The 25,127-nt window shown below is 40.1% G+C and overlaps 1 protein-coding gene across 3 annotated transcripts in view; it reads left to right on the forward strand.

Annotated features, from left to right (window-relative positions):
- ALKAL1 (ALK and LTK ligand 1) overlaps nucleotides 1-24,160 on the forward strand; it is a 32,562-nt gene extending 8,402 nt beyond the window's left edge. The window contains exons 3-6 of one of the 3 annotated variants that reach the window (XM_053396170.1): nucleotides 20,564-20,614; nucleotides 21,671-21,751; nucleotides 22,427-22,503; nucleotides 23,485-24,160. In XM_053396170.1, coding sequence (XP_053252145.1) covers nucleotides 20,564-20,614; nucleotides 21,671-21,751; nucleotides 22,427-22,491 — 197 coding nt within the window. In that variant the 3' untranslated portion in view covers nucleotides 22,492-22,503; nucleotides 23,485-24,160. Of the gene's footprint in view, nucleotides 1-20,560; nucleotides 20,615-21,670; nucleotides 21,752-22,426; nucleotides 22,504-23,484 lie in introns of all 3 variants that reach the window. The other 2 variants (XM_053396169.1, XM_053396171.1) reach the window with 2 other exon arrangements.
- The last annotated feature ends 967 nt before the right edge of the window (nucleotides 24,161-25,127 follow it).

Consider the following 25,127-nt stretch of genomic DNA (forward strand, 5'->3'; position numbering starts at 1 on the left):
TAGAACAAATCTGTTAGTCTTTAACTCTATATAGTTTGTGGACTTACTATGCCATACTTCATTGTCCATTCCTGCCAACATGAATTCTAGCAAGGGTAGTATTTTTCATCCTCTTTATTCATTGACCAGAAGGTTTTTTAAAAACAAAAAGTTCTTCTCACAGTAAGTTGAAGACATTTCCATTCCAAAGCAACAAAGCCTTCTTGGTGCACTTGGTTGATATTTCTGGATGGAACTGCCTTCAGTTCACTCTGATAAGCTATCTCATTTGCCACATTTCCTGTAAAAATAGTGGGCCCATGCATGATCAGAGGTCTTGACTGCACAGAGCTGAAAACTTGGGGAAAGCCCTCTGCTTTTGCAGAAATGCTTGGCTGCCATATCCTTCCCATCCCATCACCCCTCACAAGTTTGGGGAAAATATAGTAAAGGAGATGGTGATAGAAATTGGCAGATGAAAGAGCTGGTGGGTCTTGTCATGCATTGGAGAATTTTTATCATAAGCTGAATACTTTTCTAAGCATTCTCAAGGCTTGGGGAAAACCCAAACCAATTCTGAATTGATTGAAATGATTAATTGCATGTGGATGCCCCACCAATGAAGTATTAAGTATTAGGTACAATTAAGTATAAGAATTGTAACGCATGGTGTATTCTGAAGTTTGCTAATCTGTGAGTGCATAGTTATACTTCTTAGGTTCCTTAGTTACTCTTTATTTTCCCTGATGACTCTCTTAAATTAATAGCCGTAAAACCACAGAGGTGGTTTCTACTTGATAGAAAATGTGAGAAGGTAATCGCATGTTTTAGAAAAAGGAGCACAAATGTATATTCTTTTGATGCTTGAATCACAGTACCTGTTGTTTTTCTTGAATTCCCATAGTATGAGTCTTATTAAATAGTTATTGAGTTGCTCCTTGCTTTGATTTCCCCTTACTATGACTGAGACCTAATTTATTTGCCCTACTTTTATAATGTCAGTTTCGAACTGTGGGGCTGACATGCTATCCCTCATTTCACTGGCAAACATCCCAGTCCAGCAAAATATGCTACAAGCAAGCATAGCAGATACTAATTGGACTAATGGCTTCAAACTAAATCTCTCACAGTTCAGTTCCTAAATAAGCAACTGACCCAATATGTGTAGGTTTCTTGCTGATAGAAGGTTTTAAATTGAGAGAAAACATAACATTTTAATCATCTGATATGCTGGACAGTGGTTTGCATAAATAAATGCATCAATCATCCTTTATTTCTCTTGCCTTTCTGACTCTGCTCTAACTTCGTTTGTTGTTATTTTTGCCTCCTCTGTGTCTCATATCTTCAGGGGTAGCTTGGGGGGCATGGGAAGCTGCAGTGAGTTGGGGAAACAGCAAAAAATTGGGAGCCCCACCTTGCACAAACAGAAATGCTTAGTGCTTACTCAAAGCCACCACTGGATAAAACCCAATAATAGTAGTCTTAATAATAATATGAAACATTTGGACCATAAGGTCCGTTGCTCAAATTACAAGGGAACCAGAAGGAGCTTGGGTCACTTAACTTTTGTGGAGACTTCCTTAGTTACCTTTCACTATTTATGGGGTGGGTGGTTGATGATTTGATTAACATTGGAATAAGCAATAACCACTGAGTGCAAATGCACCTGCACTGGATACTAGAGTCTCAAGGCAGAGAAAATGAAACAGATGCAGAACAAAGTGTTATTAAATGTCACATACAATTTTGGACACTGGGTGCCAGTGACTACATCAAAAGATACAGTGATAACAGGGGGATGGGGGTGGAAATAGATTCAGGCAGTAATATTTGCCTTTGAAACAGGAGAGATAATCAGAGCAGCAGCCAGATATGCATTCATGGATTGCACTCCCTCACTTGGATTTGATGCAAAGGAAAAACAGGTATTGGAGTCATAGAATTCTGATGATCCCATACTTCACTCTCCCTCTGCCCCATTGGTTTCATGTAGATGAGAGGTGGGTAATCATTTGGCTACATGAGCAAGATCCTTATCAAGATCTTCCTCCTAGGTCAAATTTGATACATGTATAGTGTCTTTCTGGCATCTGTATCAGGGGGACAATGGAGGAGTGTACTTTTGGGGGTGAAGTCAAACTGTTGGAAGGTTGAAGTGCCTGCTGTGGCTGTAGAGACTGATACGGAAAAGACATGTTTTGTTGCTGGTGGGGCAGATGAAGGCATCTGGTTGTGCTGCTACAGATGCCCCATGGTATTTCTTCACTATGCACTCTTCCCAGTGGTCATACACTGTGGTTTGCAAGCCTCCCTGCACTGCCATTTAAAGCTTTCAGTTGCAAAGGCTTAAAAAGGAACTGGAGGCAGTGTCGTAGCGTGCGTTGTCAGCACCCGGGGCAAGGCAAGTAATTTGCGCCCCCTAACCCATGGATTTGCGCCCCCTAACCCGTGGATTTGTGCCCCCAACCCGTGGATTTGCGCCCCCTAACCCGTGGATTTGCCCTAACCCCAGATGTTGCGCCCGGTGCGGCCGGCCCCCCCTGCACCCCCCACGCTACGCCACTGACTGGAGGGAACCAAAGTCTCCCCATGCTTCCATTTCAAGCCTCCAGAATCAGAAACTCATAGGGAGTGGAGAAACTTGTAGAAGATTTTAAAATAGCCCCTATGCTCTCATTTGAGCCTCCAGAGGCTCAAACAGGAGTATAGGGGCTACATTACTTTGTGGAAGCCTCTTTAAAGCATTTGTCACATGCAAGGTGCTTCAAAGGGTGCGTCTGCACAGGGCTTTTATTCTTGCTCAGTGGATGACAGCCTGTGCAGGATTAAATCCTGTCCTTCTGCCCATTATCTAATGGGCAGGGAGGCATGGGTTCAGGAAAAAGGTCTCACAAGCCCAATTGGATCCCCTGGTGGGCCAAGAATGGCACATGGGCTAGAGGTTCTCAACCTCAGTGTACATGTTAAAAGGCATGGGGGACAAAATTGAAGCTGAAAGGTCTACTCTCATGGAAAGGATGAAAAAAATGATTATTACCACCACCACCACCATCACTGCTACTACTACTATTAATTGCTTATACCCCTCCCACCCAATTGGGATGCCCCAGCTGCTCTGGGCAGCTTCCAACATAAGATAAGCACAGTGAGACATCAGACATTACAAACTTCCTAATACAGGGAGTAAGGGAAACAGGTGGCGTTGTGGGTTAAACCACAGAGCCTAGGACTTGCCAATCAGAAGGTTGACGGTTCGCATCCCCGCGACGGGGTGAGTTCCCATTGCTCGGTCCCAGCTCCTGTCAACCTAGCAGTTCAAAAGCACGTCAAAGTGCAAGTAGATAAATAGGTAGATAAATACCTTCTCTGGCGGGAAGGTAAACAGCGTTTTCATGCGCTGCTCTGGTTCGCCAGAAGCGGCTTAGTCATGCTGGCCACATGACCCGGAAGCTGTACGCCGGCTCCCTTGGCCAATAAAGCGAGATGAGGGCTGCAACCCCAGAGTCGGCCACGACTGGACCTAATGGTCGGGGTCCCTTTACCTTTACATAATACAGCGAGTAAGTAACCTGGGGGAAAGTACAATAAAACCTGGTGGGAAATAGAGATGTGCTTTGGATATGGATGAATTCCAAGCCAAGGCAGGGTGCTTCTGAGAGATTTTGAGTTTGTCTGAGATGAAGTAGGATGTGTGCAAAGCTGCATAAGTCAAAGCAGAGACCCTTGAAATGCCCTGTTGTGCCTCAGCAAGCCATACATAAAAAGCAATTAGTAAATGTCTCCAAGCTTACCATATAAGGGAAAGACCAAGCTATGGCGGGAGGAGGGAAAGGGAGCAGCTTTGCAAAATTAAAAGACTTGTCTCTAGCTTAAGAAAAATTACAGGATCAAGAAGGTGGAATTAGCTTGTAATCAGAGGGAATGATTTTGCCCACTCCAGAATCACCTATACAGCCTGCCTAGCACAAAAGCCCTGGGTCTTATCTGTCTGCAGTTTGGCAAGTGTCTTACTCTAGGGTATCTCTCCCTATCTCTTCAATTTTCAGACCAATCGCCCACAAAATACTATGGAAGTTTATGATATTTCTATTTATCCAATTCTATCCTAAAATAAAAATATCATATGGGAATTTTCTTTTTTAAAAAATTAAAAAATTAAATGTGCCTAGCACAGATATCCCTACACTCATTTGTCCATAATTTGGTAAGCTTTATCTGGGTGGGTGAAAATATAAGAGCTTGACATTGCTATTGAATTCTGGACAAAGTTACAGATATTCTTGGATTTGCCAGTAGTGAATGGAGGTGGGTGTAGAGAAAAATGAAGTAGACATAGACTGAACTTGAGTCAAAATCAAGCGGCTAACAAAACACCACAGGCCAAGGTGGACTGTTTCCCAACACACCAATGTGAGATCTGAATTTTGTGATCACTGTGTAGCCCATGGACAAATAATTTTGAAGGGCAAGGTATGCTTTTTACAATACATGGAAATTAATTAGACCCAATCAATATGTAGGGAAATAAGTGATGGGCCGATGAACAATTTCATACCAGATTTGCGGTTGAACAGAGGCCCTTGCTATTGAACATTTGCTTTCAGGTCATCAGTTTGAATAAATCTATCTTAGAAGAAGGCCTATGAACAAACTGTTGAATGAGCAAAATCAAAACATTGATTTTACTCAGTGCTTTAGATATGAACAAACATGTAAGAGTGACAGGCCTCTCTGCCTTAAGGCATTTTAATCTGATTAAGAGAATGGCAATAAACAAAGAATAGAAAATGATCAAATAGAATAAGGGTTGTATCAGCACGAGGCCACCCTTATGTTTCTGGTGACTGTATCTACTGATGTATCTTTATCAGTGATGGCATTCTTGCAACACGTTCAATTAAGTTTGGAATGAAATAAGCAACAATGTAGATGATTGTGTTACAAAGCTTTCTAGAAAAGGAATAATATAGGGATGGACTTAAGGGACTAAATTATTTTGAGAGGATGATAAACACCTGGTTTAAATGTACAGCAACATGTTATTAAGCTGAGCTACACATGAGACATGTGCCTGTGTAATCCATTCCCACACTGCCTGTACCCTTCTCTCCATGCCATGATTTAAGACTTGTTCAGATAATAAGTAATGCCCTTCTGTTATGACCAAACTGGGCCAATTAGAAACTGACACCAGCTCATGTTTTCAAAGACTGGTTTGATCTGAACCTGGCAACCATGGTTCCCAGTTTAGATGTCAAAAGAAACTATGGTTACTCACACCAGCAATCACCATGGGTTATGAAGTTGGCTTGTTTAGAATAACCGTAGTTTGAGATAATCCATTATCTTATATATGATGAAACAACAAGGGAAAGTCAAAAGCATTTGAACTTTTATTATTTACTGGGTGAGAAGAGGACAGGGAAGCACTCATGTAATGCCAAATCATGACTTAGTGTTATATCTGAACATTAGCATTATGTCTAAATTGGGCCACTGTACTTTTTTGGTGTCATTGTATCTGGGTATTTCCATGACTAGTAAAGGTAAAGGGACCCCTGACCATTAGGTCCAGTCGTGGCCGACTCTGGGGTTGCAGCCCTCATCTCACTTTATTGGCCGAGGGAGCCGGCATACAGCTTCCGGGTCATGTGGCCAGCATGACTAAGCCGCTTCTGGTGAACCAGAGCAGCGCACGGAAACGCTGTTTACCTTCCAGCCGGAGCGGTACCTATTTATCTACTTGCACTTTGACATGCTTTCAAACTGCTAGGTTGGCAGGAGCTGGGACTGAGCGACGGGAGCTCACCCCGTCGCGGGGATTCGAACCGTCAACCTTCTGATCGGCAAGTCCTAGGCTCTGTGGTTTAACCCACAGTGACTAGTGCAGTGTAAATGCATAGGAAAAATGCAAAAAGTAGATAGCAAATACAAAGACCTATGTAGTTTTATGGAAGTATAGGTTCAAAGTTGAGACCACAGAAATAGACATAGAACAATAAAAATATTTCATTTTTAGGGTTAGTTTTTTCTTTTAGTCATGTCTTGCAATTTTTAAATAGCGGGTGAGTCCTAAGCATTTAGAGCAAAAGCAAAACAAATAAAAACTGTTTAGTGTTCATACTAGATGGTTATTAATCAATATGCTCCTAGAACAAAGGACTTTTATGAAAAAGCTGTTTCTTCCCCCTCCTTTGGAAGGAAAAGTGGGATGTAAATTGAATTAATAATTTTGGGCAGTAGTCAACTAAGTTTGACCCATTGGAATGAATGGAAATGTCTAAGCCCATTAATTTCAGTGGGTCTATTCTGAGTAAAAGTTAGTGGTTTTGAAATGTGACAAAATGCATATTTTTCTCATGTCATAGCAAAAAAGTAAAAGGAAAAATAATAAAAAAATAGCAACAACTATAATACGGATATGTAAACTGTGGATGTCATCCCGGGAACTTTGAAAAAGGTTTGTATCACTTTACTAAATCAGATTTCTGAATTGGAAACATTTATTTGTAGACCAGGGGTCACCAACCTTTTTGGACCAGTGAATGCTTGGTCTTTAGCTCTGGCACAGCAGAAGACATAAGTGAACCTCTTAACAATGTTTTTACATTCGCCTTCTTGGGGATTGGGAGGGCAGGTCTTTAACACCCACCTACACCTATTGTGTAGTAGTATTTGCAGAAAATCACCTATAAGGGACTACCTAATCGTAGACAAAACCATCACAGGAAAGATGCATCCTAGTTGCTAGGGGAAAAGGAAGGGCAAAGTGGAGATTCTAAGCACTAGAAAATAAGACAGATTCAGGAAAAGTGCACTAAAAGGGAGGGGAAAGCATAGGACCCTGGGGATTACTGTTGCCTGGTGTCCAAACAACTAACTTTTCATTTAGGGCTCTGACTTCACTTACTGGCTAAGAACACTAACAAGCAGAAGCAGCAAGTCTAGTTCATTTCACAGAAATTGCTTAGGAGGGTACCTGTAAATTGTTCTCCATGACTTTCCTTCAAGGAGGGCTAGAGACTTGCTTTCTCTTTTAAATGAAAGTTCAGAGTCCTTTCTGGGATGCCAATGGTTGTTTTCATGAGTGCAGTGAATGTCACTGGATTGGTGACTCCTGATGCATACATTTTCTGGCTGCTTCCCTTCGTATTCCTGCCCAGTGATCCTTAGAGATGGAGTACACAGTCAGCTCAGGTTTTACATCTGTTCCTAAACCACTAACCACAGGGAAGGAAAAATAAATTTAAATGTACCTCCACATGGAGAATTTCTGGTAGATGCAAAATAGGATGCTGGGGGGAAGGGTTCTATCACAGCCTATCTTTCTAAATGATGGTATATACAGGGAGTTCAGACATTCAGTCCCTCGCCTTCATTCCTATTGTATCACAAACTGGTTCTTAAGTGCAAATCAATGCTTTCTAATGCAGATAGGCTTTAAGGAACTCTTTGATATTTTTAACCACAGAAGTGCAGCTGTAATCCCTCCTAATTCATTCTATAGTGCTATGAACAATTATTATTATTATTATTATTATTATTATTATTATTATTATTATATGTAAACAGCTTTAATAATAATATCAGTGGGTATTATAATATATGCTCATAGTTTGAGCATATTCACTGTTACCAACCAAGCCTGCATGACCTCCAGATCATATATTACACATATACACACATATCACTGTGGAGTTGATATTTCAAGGTTTTAGGCTGCTAACTAGAGCATGTCACAGGGAAGCAAAGCCATAATTTTATTACTAGGGACAATTAGCAAAAACCCACTGAGTCTCAATTTGGATTCAAAGGTTGAAACACACTTCAAAAGAGAGAAGTATAAGTTTCCTCCATTTCATAGTGCCCAAGAATCTGGAGTCAGTTCTGTATGTCTGGTACAGTGAATCATGAATCCCCGAATGTAAGACACAGTCTACCTTTCTGTGCTTGCAAACTGTGTGTCAATCAGAATTTCTTAGTTTCTTATAGCTATGATTGGGGGGTGGGAAAGGAGGTACCAAATGGCAAGCCTTTGTAGGTCATCCTCAAGACATGCACAGCTCGCATGGGCTACTCTGAAGAGTCCTCAAAATATAACTTTAGAAACTAACAAGTATGCCTAAAGTGAGAACACAGTTCTGAATCTTGTTTACCTGTATGAAAACAACACAGAGGGTGTTCTACACATAGAGAGCAGCAAGATGGAAAATGCACTGGGGAGAAAGAAAGTAAGAAGAATAAATAGCAGACAATGTGTATGCTGTACCAGGGGAAATGAAGTAATGGAGGGATAAAAGAAACATTTAAATCAGTTTGAATAATCCATTAAAATTAACAGCTAAACATTGGATAGAGCAAAGCTGCAATCATATACATACTTGCATAGAATTCAGGTGACTTCTCAGCAAACATGCATAGGATTGTGATGGGTGTGGACTGTTTCACCACCGCAGTAGGATAATATAGAGGGGAATGGAAAGCTGGAGATATTAGCTTAAGGTTAACATATATAAACTTGGATCATTGGCTGATGTACCCAAAGTGCTATCTATATTGACTGGTGGCAGCTTTGAAAGCTCTTTCTCAGCCTTGCTGTCTGAAATACGGATAACTCTAGAAGCTTGGACTTTCTGAATGGAAAACTTTCACTCAGCTAGTCAGCTACAGCCCCTGAAGAAACGTGTGCGGATGTTTTCGCCCTGGATTGGTGCAGTGAGGAAAAGAGGAAGTAAAGACAGAATTTTGATAAATGGCAGCATAGAACATGATCATCAAAACAACAAGATGTTAACCTATAGGGAGGAAGCCTGCAGAGGCAGAAAAGGAATTTGGTTGAACTGGACTGCACAATGTCTGGCTGAAAGGCATGCTTTTGATACTTAGCCAGGCAAAGCAATGAATGTACACTGATGTGGACCATTTATTCTTAGAAATATTCATTACTAATTTGAGTAACAATTGCTTGCCAAAGGAAAAGTATCTCTGCTGTGTTGTTAATAATATTTAGGGCTACAGTTTCCACTGCTGCCTGTCAAATATTTTCAAAGGCATCACGTAGGCACAATCCAACATGGACTCAGTCAAGAGGCTTCAGGATAATTATATGTAGGATGCTAAATATGTTCATTAGGCTTGAACTGAAAGCATATGTGGTACTTTTTGCAAACACTTCTTATGTTTAGGGTTTCAAGGCAACAACCCTAGAGAGACAGGCATTCAGAATAAAGACAATGTGAGGGGAAATTGTCTTAGGTTGCCATAAGTGCATCCTGGGATCTTTTCTGGAGGGAGGGGTTGTTTAAATAGCAGGCAATTTTTATTTTTATGTGCCTATTGGGGAAAGCATTTAGAAACTTGACCCTGTGACCATTCATCCCTCCTGCCAAAGAAATATCAGTCATGTGCCTCCCCTCCTACTGCAAGGTCTTTTATTCCGCCTTTCAGGAAACAATAGTATTATGCATTTTCAAACTCCCTGAATACCTAAATGCTAATCATTCACTGAAGTTTGTACTACTAAAAAGTGTTGTGAATGTCAGCTTAACTTGATTTCTAACTTAAGCTTCCTATCATGTGTGACTGTTCTACAACCCCCCACATATGGATTACTTCATGGCTTAGGGCTGTAATTATCTGCTTGAGCCTCCAGCTGCTTGTCCCACAATCAAGCAAATTAAATCATTACAAATCCAATATACCTTACTATGCTGATCCTACTAAGTTGCTGAGCACCTATATAAAGCATTGTGCAATCCTACACAATCTTGTTCTCATCTTAAGTGGTGTCTCTATATTCCCAAATGTTTTACAAAACAATAAAATATTTCTCTAACAGTTACATTTATTTCAGAATAATGTTGTTCAAAAGACCAAATAGCCATTAAACAAATGTTTGTAGCCATCAAACAAATGGCTTTTTCCATTCTTTTAATCAAACAATGTGCTTCAGAATATAACATCTTCAAAATATATATTTAATATTAAGTAGCACATTTGTAGAATATGGTAAAACTCATGGTGTACAATTGACTGAGAAATGCTGCTGAGAAAGTCCAAATGAAATTACAGTGGTACCTCAGGTTAAGAACTTAATTCGTTCTGGAGGTCCATTCTTAACCTGAAACTGTTTTAACCTGAGGTACCACTTTGCCTAATGGGGCCTCCCGCTGCCGCCGTGCTGCCACCATGTGATTTCTGTTCTCACGATGAAGCAAAGTTCTTAACCCGAGGTACTATTTCTGGGTTAGCGGAGTCTGTAACCTGAAGCGTCTGTTACCCGAGGTACCACTGTAATAGGAGTACTGCAAAGATTTCAGGCTTAGTCTTCCAAGTTCTGCACTCACACAAGTTCCAAGAAAAATGAGGAAAGATTGGATAAATGCCTAGGGTCTCTTATGTTGTAAAAGTGATCTTGACACAATGAACTGCTGCTAGCTTCTGCTGCTTGCTGAATGGAAGCTGCTGGCCCTGACTTGCAGAAACCTGTAGGAGGACCAGAATGATTTGACCCATCCTATAACCTCTAATGGTTATTTTGTTGAATGTTTTTGAAACCTGGGTCAAATGACCTGGTAGAATTTATTCTGCTGGATGTGGGTGTTCATATGTTCTCTTGTTTTGCCTTTTTAACTCATTAGAGGCAGTATAACACTACAAACAGAAGCCAATTCTGTTCTGCCTCCACACTGCTACATATTTGCCTCCTGTCTAGGAATGGACTGGTGTTTATTCCAAATTTGTCACCCCATCTTGAAGGCAGTGAATTCCAGGTAGCCATGTCAGAGGCTGTGGTTTTGCACCCAAAATAGTTTTTTGGAGGAAGAGCTTACCATAGCAGTCAAAGTGTGAATTCACTCTCCCCTTTTTTCTTTTCTTTTCTTTCTTCATGGCCCCTCTTCTCCCTTGAAGTTTGGTATTTGCCCCCAAATGCCCCTTAAAAATATGGCAAAAGCCTGAAACGAAAGTTTGAGGACCTGATTCTGCTGTAGACAGAAACAGGCAGCAAGACTCTATCTTTGTTTTTATCCTTGAAACATTCTGGCACCAGCTGCTTCCCTCACCACCTGGTCCGGGCCCCAAAATAATTAACACAATCAAGGAACAGGCATGTTTTTAGTACAGTATGCCTCACTATCCTTTCATTAAAATTTGTTTAAGGGAGCTTTCAAGTAGATCCTTCCTATTGTAAGGACATTCTCTGAAATGTTTGGCTTAAAGAATTCAAACAGTTTACAAATGTTCGTAGGTGGTTCTGCATGAACATTGTACAGTTCGGATAGTAAAGGGTTTGTGATCTTTATGGCTTCATCTCTGTCTAATATTTCTACAAGATACAGTAGAAAGATACAGTACCATCTCCTAACCTGGATAGCTCAGTTGGTTAGAGTGTGATGCTGATAATACCAAGGTTGCAGGTTTGATCCCTTTATGGGACAGCTGCATATTCCTGCTTTGCAGGGGGTTGGGCTAGCTGATCCTCAGGGTCACTTCCAACTCTACAATTCCATGATTCTAGCAATCCTACACATGTTTGTTTGAAATCACACATGTTTGTTTGAAATCATTCAGTCAGGATTATACCAGACTGAGTGTGTTTTGTGTGTAGTGTGCTTTCTTCTTTGGCGATCACTCATAGCCGAGTAAGATTGTCTTCTATAAAAATGGTTTTAACAATGAGTCCGTAAGTGACTGTGGAGGCCAATTCTGGATCTGCATGTCCTTCCACAGTGGGGACATTGGTTTCCGGGTGGGAGTTGATCACGGTGAGGGTTTGCCAAGCGTACTTTCCTCTTAGCATGTTTCTCCCTTTCGTCCTGAGTTTAAGCGTTTTCAAAGCCCATTATACTTTTGGTAAGGGCTGTTCTCCAACTGGAGCGCTCGCAGCCAGTGTTTCCCAGTTGTCAGTGTTTATACTACATTTTTTTAGATTTGCCTTGAGAGAGTCTTTGAACCTCTTTTATTGACACCAGCATTACACTTTCCATTTTAAAGTTTGTAATAGAGTAGTTGCTTTGGAAGCTGATAATCAGGTATCCACACAACATTACCAGTTCAACAGAGTTGGTGTTGAAGAATGATTGCTTCGACACTGGTGATCTTTTATTCTTCCACTACACTGGCATTAGTTTGTCTGTCTTCCCAAGTGATGTGCAAAATTTTTCGTAGACACCCTTGATGGAATCTTTTGAGGAGTTGGAGATGGCATTTATAAGTGGTCCACGTTTCACAAGCATGCAGTAAGGTTGGTAGTACAACAGCTTTGTAAACAAGCATTTTGGTTTCCCTGCAAATGTCCTGGTCCTCAAATACTCTGCACTTCAGTCGGGAGAAAGCTGCACTCACAGAGCTCAGGTGATGCTGGATTTCGGCATCAATGTCTGCCCTTGTGTAAAGTGTCGTGTTCAGCACTGCTGCCAAAGCACAATAACATTTTTAATTTTACAATGAATAAAAAACAACTATCTTTTTTGTTCCACAATTAAACCAATAACTCTTTTATTGCCACAATTTTTAAATTATCTTCCCCCCCCCCCTATAAATTGCTTTAGTGGTGGTGTTCTCTTGTATGACATTTTACTGTTATGAAATGCAATGATGTCAGACTCTTTTTGTGGGATCTTTGTAAATCTTAGCTGGATCTGGGCCACAATACACCCTGCCAGTGTAAGTCATATTACAAGAACTCATGACAGAGAAGTACTTGAAGGACTAAACTGGCAGCTGCCTATATTGATGGATCATATTTCTCCTGAGAAATAGTGAGCTTTTCGTAATAATGGATTTCTGCATGTAAACATAGCATTAAATTTTCTGGATATTAACTTGTGACCAGTAACTACAGTGGTACCTCTGGTTGCAGACACAATTCATTCCGGGGTGCCGTGCGCACCCCAAAAAGTCTGTAACCAGAGCAGTGCTTCTGTACATGTGCAAAGCGCACAGAACGCTTCTCTGTGTGTGCGCGCGGCAAAACCTGGAAGTAAACACTTCCGGGTTTGCCGTGTTCTTAACCCAAAAAAACACAACATGAAGCATTTGCAAGAAGATGTATGACTGTATTGCTTTTCAGATTTGTTTCTGTTAAATGGGTTCAAGATAAATACAAGAGCCAAAGTTTAATGGAAACTTGACCCAGTGGCACCAATGCCCCCCCCCCATACCCAGGAAAACACTGTGTCTCTTTTGCCACCCTCTCTGGCATTGTCACTTGGGGACCCTGGAGCAGGCAGCTGACTTAGGGTGTCATGAAAGGGCAGCAAACAATCAGTTACTGCATTTTTATGCTGAGCCAGGGATTGGAGGGGAGGGGTCTTCTTTATCCAGCACCAAAATAACTTGGCTGGCTCTGGCTTCCACCTCACCTTGACTAGAATGGGAGGCACTATTTCCCGCTCTTTCTCAGGAAATCAAATATTTTGGTCCAGCCCTGTCTTATTCACATCTGCTGTTCAAGCTTAGCAATAAAAGGCCAAAATTTCAGAACAAGATTTATTAATTAATTGAAATATTTTTGAAAGTAAGTGTCAAAGAAAATGAATATTGCATTTTAATCATTTTTTACTGTTGCAGGCTGAAAAATGTGTACTCCATTACTGTTTTACTGTGCTTAAGAATAGTGGGAAAATTGTTATGATAGTTTAGAGAAGTTTTGAGCTTTGAAAATAAACATTGAGACTGACTTATATGGCTTCTGGTTTCAGGCTTTCCAGACAGTCAGGCATCACTTTTTTCCCTCCCCGGCTTTCTTTTTTAAATACAGCTTCAAATGTTATACAATGACTTTAAGGGAAAAGATCTGAAACTCAAGGATAGTGCAAGACATGCACAACTGCCTTAGGGGGGCACATGCAGCTCATTAGCTTTGTGCTGTTCATTCCAGGTTTCTTAAATTTAAGAACAGCAGGTGTGCGTCTGTATTGGTGAGAAATTCAGCTTACTGTGTGGTTGTCGGTCCTCAGTGTTTGTGAAATTTAACCATGGTGCATGTCATAGAACACTAACCACATAGTGTGTTAAATAATGGATGGCTGTTTTTCATGGAGAACAGATGAGTTTTGGAGTTTTACTTATAAAATAAGCGTGAACTTTGGAACTTTTAGTTCAAGTGGTATGAAATTTGAGGTGTTGAAAATGTGGTGGTGTGTGGCATATGTAAAAATTCCAAAGTTTTTTGTATTGACTGTTGGGTGTATCAGAAAATAATAAGGATCACTGTATTTTGAAATTAAGATTGTAACATGAGGATTGCCCTCTGTTTGATATTCCTCAAGCCTCCTTAAGCCTATGTGAGTCTGAATACTGGTATTAAATTTGTTTGATTGATGGTTTGGATTATACCTATACCCTTCAGAAGCATCTTGAATCCAGCCTGCTAGCAAAATTACTATTCTGGCACTGATAAGCTAATTGACACATGATGTAACAAAACTTATTACCGTATTTTTCGCCCTATAGGACGCACTTTTTCCCCTCCAAAAAAGAAGGGGAAATGTGTGTGCATCCTATGGGGCGAATGCAGGCTTTCACTGAAGCCTGGAGAGTGAGGGGGGTCGGTGTGCACCGACCCCTCTTGCTCTCCATGCTTCAGGAAGCTATCCGCTAGCCGTAGGAGACGCAGCTCTCCCATGGCTAGCGGAGAGCTTGCCAGCACCCAGAAGCTTGGGGCGCGCTGAGCTCAGCACGCCCCAAGCTTCGGGCTTCGCGCAGCGCTCCGCTAGCCGTGGGAGAGCTGCACGACTTTGCGCAGCTCTCCCACGGCTTGCGGATAGCAGCCTGTTCTGGGGGCTGGGGTCGGGGGAAGCTTGGGCTTCCCCCGCCCCAGCCCCGCACCTGGGGGAAAAATAATTTTTTTTCTTTATTTCCCCCCCAAAAAACTAGGTGCGTCCTATGGGCCGGTGCGTCCTATGGGGTGAAAAATACGGTAGTTTTTATTTAACCCACAAGAGATGGCATTGAACTTCTTGATAAACCATAATCCCGCTGTTTCATGTTCTTTTCTTCTTTTGATGTTTCTCTTTCCAGAATGACCACTTAATGGTCAGTTTCAGAATATCCTGGGAGGTTGAAATGTTCTCCCACTGGTTTATAGATACTGCAATTTCTAATGTCTGATATCTATCTTAAAGGCACCCTACTTGTTGCTCTGTTGCTTTCAGTGGTCCAGTTATGTTTTCAAGGTACATTGTAGGAGAGAAATTACATTTCCATAGAATCAGCAGTATGTTGTTACTTACAAAATGTAATTTCTTCTCCCTAGTCCCATGCTGACACCCATGTACACCAGCACTTCCATTGTGAGCTCTGTTCCCCTGTTATTTGTGTCACTGATGATAAAAACTGAGTGCCGCAAGGGAGGTACAGGCCTTTCAGACTACCTTAGGTGTGGATGTTAGCGTACCTTTGTGGAAACTGGAAGACCCTAATAGGTAGGTGTCAATTTTCCTTAATATTTCTCCTATCTTTCAAGAGAGAAAAGGGGATCCTTCATCCCTTATTTCTCTGCTTGATCACTGAGGTCTCTGAGTGCATCACGGTTAGTGATCCCTCTCAGCTTAGATGTATGGCTTATATCTACTGGTACCTGTGTATTCAGTACTGTAGGCCCAGTCTTATGGAACTCCCACTGAGGGGTCATAGGCACCGAAGACCTGTTTATTCCAGCAGGTTTTTAAAATTGAATTCTGATTTTGCTGTTTTAACTCACTTTTAGTTTCATTGATTTGAGTCTTCTGTACACCAGTTAGAGATGACTGTGATTAAGTAGTATGCAAATAAGTAAGTAAGCAAGCAAGCTGTATAGACCAACGAAGGTGTGGCCTTATGGCTTCTGACAAGTCTCCATTGCAAAGTTGTTGCTCATCTGGTGATCTCTCAAGGATGCATCTTGTTATTCTAAGGATCTGTGGTTTAAAAAAGTCATGTTCATTGAAATTTCTGAAAAACTGATTCATAAAATACGTGCCACCAGGGGTAATGTGGACCCCTTCAACTTTGCTTGCATAGGGACCGTTTGTGATTTATATAACCAAATCTCATGGTTAGCACATTATTTGGCAACATTCATGGTTATTTGGTTATGTTTGGTACAAATATGAACCTTGTATTCCACTATGGAATATATTTTATGCCACAAATTCATTTCTTTTTTAAAGTTTTCTATGATTATTATTTTATTATCTCTTAATTTTATTCTTCCTGCTTTTGTAGCTGTTTTTATTATTACTTTTAGCTATATGTTTGGATTTGATATCCCGCTTTATCACTACCCGAAGGAGTCTCAAAGCGGCTAACATTTTATGTGTGGGCAGCAATTATCCTATCATACGCATGTACTAATTTCCACAGATCAATTTACAGACAACTCAGTTGTGTAGAAGAATCATTTGTGTAAAATCAGTGCTCAGCATACTGATTATCTATGCATGTGCACTAAAGGTGAAGACCGAACAACACAATCTGATTCTTTCTTAAAGTGACAAAATTATAGTGCCATAAGACCTGAGGGAAGAAATAGTTAAGATTGACTAAAAATGAGTCCAGCAGGTTTACCTAATTCCTTCACCATAGTTCCAGTAAATTCAAATGTTTTATGGAATTTCACTCTTTTGAATGACCATATATGCAAAGTAGTATTTATTTTTAGGATTTTCAGAACACTAATTTGCAACAGGTCTCTCAGAAGCCCTTTGCTCCCCCATGCCATAATGTATACCCTGGATGTAACATAGACAAGGCTCAGTGGATATTTGCTTATGTTCCACTAATGATATGTGGGCAGTGTTAGTAGCAATGATGGTGGTAAAGTTCGTCATCCTCAGGCTCAAAAACAACACTTGCCTCAATGACAGATGAGTACCTGCTGTTACTGAATTCTTCTTTGGCTCAGAGAAGATCAGCAGGGCAAAAACCCACTCGCCTTGGCCAGTGTAGGCCTCCAAAAAGGGGCCACTGAGGGAGGTCTTTTAGGCTAGATCCTAAGCCTATTTAGCTCATTTACTGTGTGTGACCTGGCATCCTAGCATAGAACATTATTTAAAAGACTTGTTTTTCCTCTGCCAGGTTTAGCCAGAACAGCAGCAGCAGCAGCCCTACTGATAAATGGGGTTTGGATCTGGTGCAACTTTACACTAGCTTATTGTGCATAGGATTGCCCCCTCAATGTATTAAGAGGACAAGCCAAAGGAGGGTGGAATGGGGTTCAAGGTCTCATGGCGACTTTCTGGCCATTCCTTACTCATCTCCTGTCTTTCCACTAATGCAAGCCTCCTAACACTCACTAAGGCAGCTGTTAGAGCAACTAGATCCTGCAGCCATTCTGGATTTTTATGGGGGGGGGGGAAATATTTTGTTACATTAGTCATGGCTTTCAAGCCTAGCATAATTTGTGCGTCAAAATCTGCTGCTGGAATTCAAGCCATATGTAGATCATTATCTCCTTCTACAGAAGGAATCAGAGGCTGAGTTATCTAGCCTCCTCTTTTTTAGCACTTTCAGTGAGGTTGGCAGGACTGATCAGAGTGTAAAGTAGCCAAGACCAGCTAAGTTATTTTGCCACCTATGGCAGAAAAAATCCACAAGCTTTTCTACTTCCTAGCTTTAGTAATATAGTTATTGTTATTTACAACCTGAAATCAGCTACCTGAGGTGGTCATCCCACTCTGCCTAATGGTAGGGGTTGTCCTGGAGGTTGGGAAGCAAAAACAGTAAGCTAAGGCTTGCCCTGATTGCGGAGTGAGGGTGAATCCTAGTAATGGGTGACGGTGGGTGGATGGGGGCTACCACTGAGATGAGGCAGAACAGCAGAGTTATGGAACAAGCATTGCTGCTGCTTCACGCAACAACAGAGATGCAACAAGCAGCTCACCCCATTCTTCAGTCCTCTGAAATTTCCAGTGGAAATGATGAGGCTTTGCAGGGTGGAAAGGGATAGCTGTCTCAACTTGCCAGTGTTCCAGTGGTTACTTAATGTTCAGCAAATACTTAGTTTATATATTGTATTGATGTTTAATATGTTAGCACTGGAGTTATTGTTTGCAGTCCTCTTTTCTTGATATTTTTTCTTATATTGTCCATATCCATTAAATCACCTCAACCTTGTTACACTTTGTTACACACACACACACACAGAGAGAGAGAGAGAGAGAGAGAGATTTGAATTTGCTCATAAAGAGCTCATGGCTCAATAAATCAGTTATAGCCCAAAACCTTTGCAATTAGGTCAATTAACCAAGTCAATTAGCTTCCAGTTTACTCAAAAGTAAGACTGTAGAGGATTGCATCCTTAGTCTCTCTAAGGTGCCATAGCAATGTTTTCTTTACTCAACACTATTAGACCAGTTTTTAACATGTATATCACAGATGGTGATTTAAAATGGGTTTCGTTTCCCAAAGGTCTTATCTTATGAACATATTTATTGAATTCACCTTGGCAAGGTTCTCAGTTGATCATGTGAACTGTGGTGACAAGTGTGACCATTTTGTAAGTCTGCTTCCGCTAAATCCATGATTACTTAATTGTGGTAGCATCTTGTCGTAATTATGCTTAGATTTATTAGCTTCAGTTATGTGGTAAGCATCGCTTTGTGAACGGGCCAAGGGGGCAGATTTTAAAGAGCTAGTTAGGCTTTATCACCTGATATGTGTCTGCTTTGATGATCCACTGCTTCTCAGAGAAGTATTCACCATGTACTAAGAGAAAAAAGCAGCTTTCCTTTGAAGATACAAATTAAACTATAAAGGGGACCATCCTCAAGCTATTTCCCATGAAATAATCTCTCCTCAGGAAGTTTTACTCCAAAGGCAGTGGCTTTGGGATTAAAGCAGAAAAACAAATTGCATTTCTGCAAGGTCACTCGGAAGGTCTTGTGTGGCATTGTGCCGCTGAACCTAGCTAATCTTGGGGCCCCATCTGGTGCCTACAAGAACAACAATATCCAAAGCGTCAGAGAATTAGATCAGTAGTATGGCCACTCCTCCAGCTTTTCATAGCTACTGCTGCCGTGGACTAAGGGGCAGGATTTATTCTATAATGCTTAATTATCTAAAGAAGACTAGGCATACAAGTTGAAAGATCCCATTGGAAATAAAAAAGAAATCCCCGATAAAGAAGATTACTTATTATTATTAACTGGGATTATGCAAGGGATGAAACTCTTGCTTATATAATGCAACTTTGCCTATAACTGTGAGGATGCAAGTCCATAAAGCCTGCGCAAATAAGAGTAGATGCTTTTATTTGCGGAACACCGAGTTTTAGAACTACTCTGTTTTGTATAAAAATGACATGCTGCTTTTCTTCTGTATGAGAGGGTAGGGCTGATAATAAAAATATAATGGTTAGTCACTCTTCAAAATGCTTCCTTAAATGTTGTTTCAGTTTGTTGGTATTTATGCACAGCAAGGATCCATGTTAACAACTTTGACAGGACTCTGTGTGGATATTGTGCCCACCCCAAAAAAATCACTATAAATACCAAATTACATCTTAATTGTTTGATTGAACATAACTTACCAGAACTAATGAGAACACATTTCATATCTACTTCTCTTTTTTAGTGGTACTTTTTGTTTTTATCATTTATCAGAAATGTAATGCTAAAATAATTATGTATTGGGCAGCTGGCAGCTTCTTGAAAGGGAGCGAGGGAATCATAGAATCATAGAATCATAGAATCATAGAGTTGGAAGAGACCACAAGGGCCATCGAGTCCAACCCCCTGCCAAGCAGGAAACACCATCAGAGCACTCTTGACATATGGTTGTCAAGCCTCTGCTTAAAGTAGTCTTGAAGGAATGAAGTAGTCTTGAAGGAAGAGTGTTCTTCCCCCCCAACCAGGTGCCTCCCCACTCTTGCTGTATACTGCTCCCCTCAACTCTTAAGTGTTGGGATGCTGTACAGCACATAGGTAATGCCTGCTCCTCGCCAGTTTTCTCCCCATGTGGGGGTACCATTGCTGTGAGTGTATTGTAACATTCATGGACCTTCACAGTAAATGGGACTTCCTACATCTCACATTGTTTCAGACTCTTTAGGTCTTCTGATTCATGGACAATTTACAGCAAAAACTCATTGGAGGGTTCAGCTTTAGGCCCACAAATGAATATATGCTTCCACTGGCATAAAGAATATGCCTTACATATGTGGAGCTCTGTATATACAGAAGAGCTCCTGCATCTGCAGAAAGGTTTTTGTACTGAGAGTGGTATTTAAATGGTAACTAATATATATATTTTCTGTATGGCATGCCTATGTAAATACTGCTGTTCGGTTTTATTTTGTATCAGTTTTAGTTTTGAAACAGCTTATGGACAAATATAGTTTATATTTAATAAACCCATATGGTGATATCTAAGTCATACTCAGATGATGATTAGTTGTTGCTTTTTAATCTCATCCAACCTCCTAAAGGAGGAGTTCGGGGTGGAAAACAACACAGCTTTTGAAAAACAGTTACTGTATCTCTCTCTCTCTCTCTCTCTCTCTCTCTCTCTCTCTCTCTCTCTCTCTTTGCATGCACATATTTTGATGTAGACTTTTGTTTAACACATTATTGATAATGAAATATCTTTTCCTCCCCAGAAGTATTTCCAAGAGATTCCAACTTAAAGGACAAGTTCATCAAACATTTCACAGGTAAGAACACTTTTTGTGTGAAGGCAATTCTGTGTTTAATTACTTGCCAGATGTTGCCTACATAAAGGAGTGTCTTATCTCCTCTCCCAATGAAGGAAGCCTATATTGTAAATTACTAGGTCTATCCTTTGGGGCTGCTGTTTTCCTATTTGCTTCCCAACAGGTTGTAGTGGGACCACAGGTTAGGGCATGGAATCTTAAGGCCCATTAAAAGGCTAGCTGTTCCATTGGCAAGTGACTCCCAACTTTTAACTTCCCTAAGTATCTTCAGATGCCTTTTCCCCAATAGATTGGAAAAGGCTCAATAGAGTTGAGGAGCCAGTGTGAAAAGTCTTGGTGATAAAATTTTGTAGCCTTTATAGTTGTAGCCCATCTTGTTTGTATAAAATGGAAAATCTTAATAAATATTTATAAAAAATAAAAATAAAATATAGTTGTAGCCCATCACCCATCACTGGCCTTCTTTTTCATTATTCCAGTAGTTTTAATTACATTAATATGGTTATATGTAATTTTTTTCAGAAACTCCAGTAAAATTGTACTGTGAACATTTATTTATTTATCACAATATTTGTATCTCTTTATCACACCCCCCACACCCATGAAACAAAGTTCTCTGGGTGGTTTATAGTATAGAAATTAAAAACAATTAAATAAACCTAAAAGCTGAATATAGTAGGAGAATAAAGACAAAATAAGCTAAGGAAAAACTGTAGCCCAAAATATCTAAAAAACACTAAACATTTTTAAAGATTGAAAGGCTGGGGCAGGAGTGGGGAAGAGAAATACCTTCACTTGATGCCAAAAGGACCACAGTTTAGGTGCCAAGTTAGCTTCTCTGAGCAGGACATTCCACACCCCTAGTGCTAGCACTGAAAAGGTCCATTTTCTATTAACCACTATCTTGCCTTATTTGACAAGGAGAGTATCTGGTGAAAGGTTTGAAACATATTAGACGAAGCAAATATGAACTAACTAACTATTATTTGTGCAATTTAGTTTGCAATAGAATTAGAAATGCAATCAAAATGTTGTGTTTGATTAATCCTCAAACAGGTCCAGTTACATTTTCAGCTGAATGTAGTAAGCATTTCCACCGGCTCTATCACAACACACGGGATTGTTCAACACCAGCCTGTAAGTTCCAGCTGAAAACTACTTCCATGTTTCATTGTCCTGTCTGTCTGGTCTTAGGCCAGGGTTGAGCAGGTTCTTAACACCAAGTCATTTCCCCCAGTCTTTCTTGAGAATGGAATACACATGTGTCCACTGCCACTAAGAACATAAGAAGAGCCTTGCTGGGTTAGACTAGTCCAGCATTCTCTTCTCCATTGGCAAACTTGAGGCCTTTGGGAAGACCACAAGTAGGGTAGTGAGTGTGGTGGCACTCTTCCACTTGAGATTCCCAGGAACTGGTGTTCAGAGCTATGCTAAATCAACCTTGAGTGCTGTCAACTTTCAGTGGCATATTTCACCTGGTGCCAGAGCTGAATGTAGTGCCACGCTGAATGTAATGTATGTTGAAAACTACTTCCTTCTTTTTCAACTTTCCAATAGTACCAATAGTTCATATCAACGTTCTGTTCATTAGGGGACATATATGAATCCTTTGTTTCCACTTATATTGGGCTGCCCTACAAGGAATGTTACTTGTTAAATGATTTTTTTATTGCAACCCTTCTAGGGAGACATATAAAAAACTCCCTAAAACACCTACATTTTGCAGCTGATGGCAAATGAAACTGGACTTACACTCTAGGAAATTAAACACATGATGATTAATGTTAACTTCATTTTTGTGGTTTTAAATAGATTATAAAAGGTGTGCAAGATTGCTGACAAGATTAGCAATGAGTCCACTGTGTACACAGCCATAGGAGGCCTGTTATGTAAGTATTTTTTTTTAATTAAAACACCTTTATAATCTGATGACCAGTTTGTTCCTATTAGTTTCTTTTCTCAAAAGCCAAATAGTAACAAGAATTTTGCCTTCTCCCCACTGTGGTTTCAATGAAAATCACAGAAAATCAGACATACAACTTTTTTCATCAAGAGGAAGCCTCTGTTGGCACTAGAACTGGAACTCCCTGCTTTGGAAATGTGGTTTTCATCAGTGCCATGGCAAGAGTGGAAAAAGTCTAGCTCCCTTTCTACTCCCACCATTTTAAGGCTGATCAGTCTCCCCTGTGGCTACTTGAATTTATAAAAAGATTTATGTAACTTAAAAAGATGACTTACCTGTCATTTTCCAGTTTTGTCAAATGCTTGTTGACGTGGCCCTGGTGGGCTACTTCTGCACCATTTCAGGACCATGGAGAAGTCTACTGATATAATAGGTAAAGCATGGCTTCAGTTTTCCAAACAACTAGCTTTTTAAGCTGCACTACAGGTTATCAACAATATCAGACCATGACTCCATGGTGGAGATAGTTACAACTTTCTTTTTGTTTTGCAGAGGGCAGGAAATATTTATTAACTTCTGAGGTATGCAAATAAGCCAACATTAAAAATGCAGCATTTCTTGTTTCAAAAATGGAACAGGATCACCACTTTGCTGCTAATCTGCATTTATTTGGAACAGAATCTGTGTGCATATCCACTCTGTGTGCAAAAGACTTTCTGTACAACTGGAACCCCGATTTGTCAGGGCTCTCAAAATGTATCTTCAGTTGAATGTGCCAATGGTGGGGTGGTACCAGCAGTTATGTTGCCCACTGATCATTTCATGTTTGCACTGGGAAAGCCTGTAGTCATTAAAGTTTGTTTTTTCTTCATTTTTTAGTAAGCAAGAACCTATAAATGCGTTGGTTTCTACTGAAACTATTATTATTCAATAGCTGGGAATCTAAGTAAACTGTTTTTTGTTTCAGACTTTTCTGCTAAGCCTGAACTCTGGTTTGCCGAGAAAGTGCCTTGAAATCTGTCCCAAGACAAAGAGAAGACATATTGCTCTTTTTTTATTTACAGCATTGTTTTGTTACTAGATGCATTTTATTTTCATATATGTCGGACATTCCATATTCATGTGAAAGGAACGTATTTTATTTGTATTTGTAAATATGTTGCCTATAGCTCAAATAAGCCAATTTATTTAAATATGTTGTATATAAAGACTACTAATAATATACTAATTAAATGTTATATGCAGGGAGTTGGCTGGTGTGTTTGCTGTTTCTTGTTTCATTGTTTGTACATCATTTTGCTCAGGCTCTTACTTTCATTATTTGCACTAACTTGAAAAGCAGAAGTCTCTGTAACTGAAATCTGAATAAGCTGCAAGTGGGATGTTTTACTTTCTGTGGAAAATATTTTATATTATGAAGCTTTTGGTAAAATATATATATGCCTACATAGTATATATATTATTGCACATCAGAACAAACTGCTCAAAAAATGCACACTGCTTTGGGAAACATTTGTAAAGCTGTTTTGGATTATCATCAGTTACGTTTGTACTGGCACTTATAGAAAGAGTCGCAAATAATGTAAATATAAAGACTGGAAGACTGCAATGCAGTTTGGGTGGAATAAAGAATATAGATCTCACATTTTCATGTTTTTCTTGACCCTTTGGGTGATTTTGGGACTTTTAATTACTATCTCTAACACCTGTTAAATATATTCTATATTGCAGCTGGATACTATTAAAGTAATTATTCCATACGTGAAGGTATATGCTTTCTACATACTTTCTAATGCTGCAGTCCTATGATCTCTAGGAGGGCATCCCAGGAGCCATAGGACATTTTAGTTTTTACTTTCTGGAAAAAAAAGCAAGAGACAGATGTTCACCCTTGGAGAGGAGACCTGACCTTTCAAGCCTTCTCTGTGAGGCTGTGGGAAAGTCCTCTGCCATTACTCCTCTGATGTTAGATAGGACAAAAAAGGAACATACCAGGTTATTCAGGGATGTGCAGGATCCAAAGCCCTCCTATTCTTCTGATTCTCCCTCCCCACAGAACAGCGAATAGACTATGCCAGTCTTGCAGCTGGTACAGTTTATCTCCTTCCTACTGAAATCAATAGGAGGTAAGATTTTCTCCCTCCTTTTTAAAAAAGGAAGCTCTCGGAATAGAAAAAAGTTATCCCCTATGCAAGCTCAGCTGGGCATTAGGAAAGGCATTTCCTGCACCCCATTTGATTTAAGCCACACGTATAAGTTCTGTCTTATGCTATCTGTGTCTTTGGTCTACAGGCAAATGAGGATAAGACTACAAGAAAAGTATCTGTAGTGTGCAGATGACAGGGTTTCAGATGCTAACTGTAGAAAGTCAATTCTTCAAGCAAATCCACAAAGCAGCCTCCTCTGTTCTTGATTAAGTGCTTTACTTCTAAAATTAAGTATAAAAACAAGGGTATATTGTGTGAAACTGAAGTCAACTGTGCATATTTGCACAGGCAGTGCTAATTCTGTAGACATGCTTCTTAATTTTAGTCATAGTCAATTTATTTATATACCAAACTATTCACAACCGTGTTTGTGCTGAAAATGGCACACAAATAATAATCATAT

This window comes from Podarcis raffonei, chromosome 7 (assembly GCF_027172205.1).
Source record: "Podarcis raffonei isolate rPodRaf1 chromosome 7, rPodRaf1.pri, whole genome shotgun sequence".
Taxonomy (NCBI): Eukaryota; Metazoa; Chordata; class Lepidosauria; order Squamata; family Lacertidae; genus Podarcis; species Podarcis raffonei.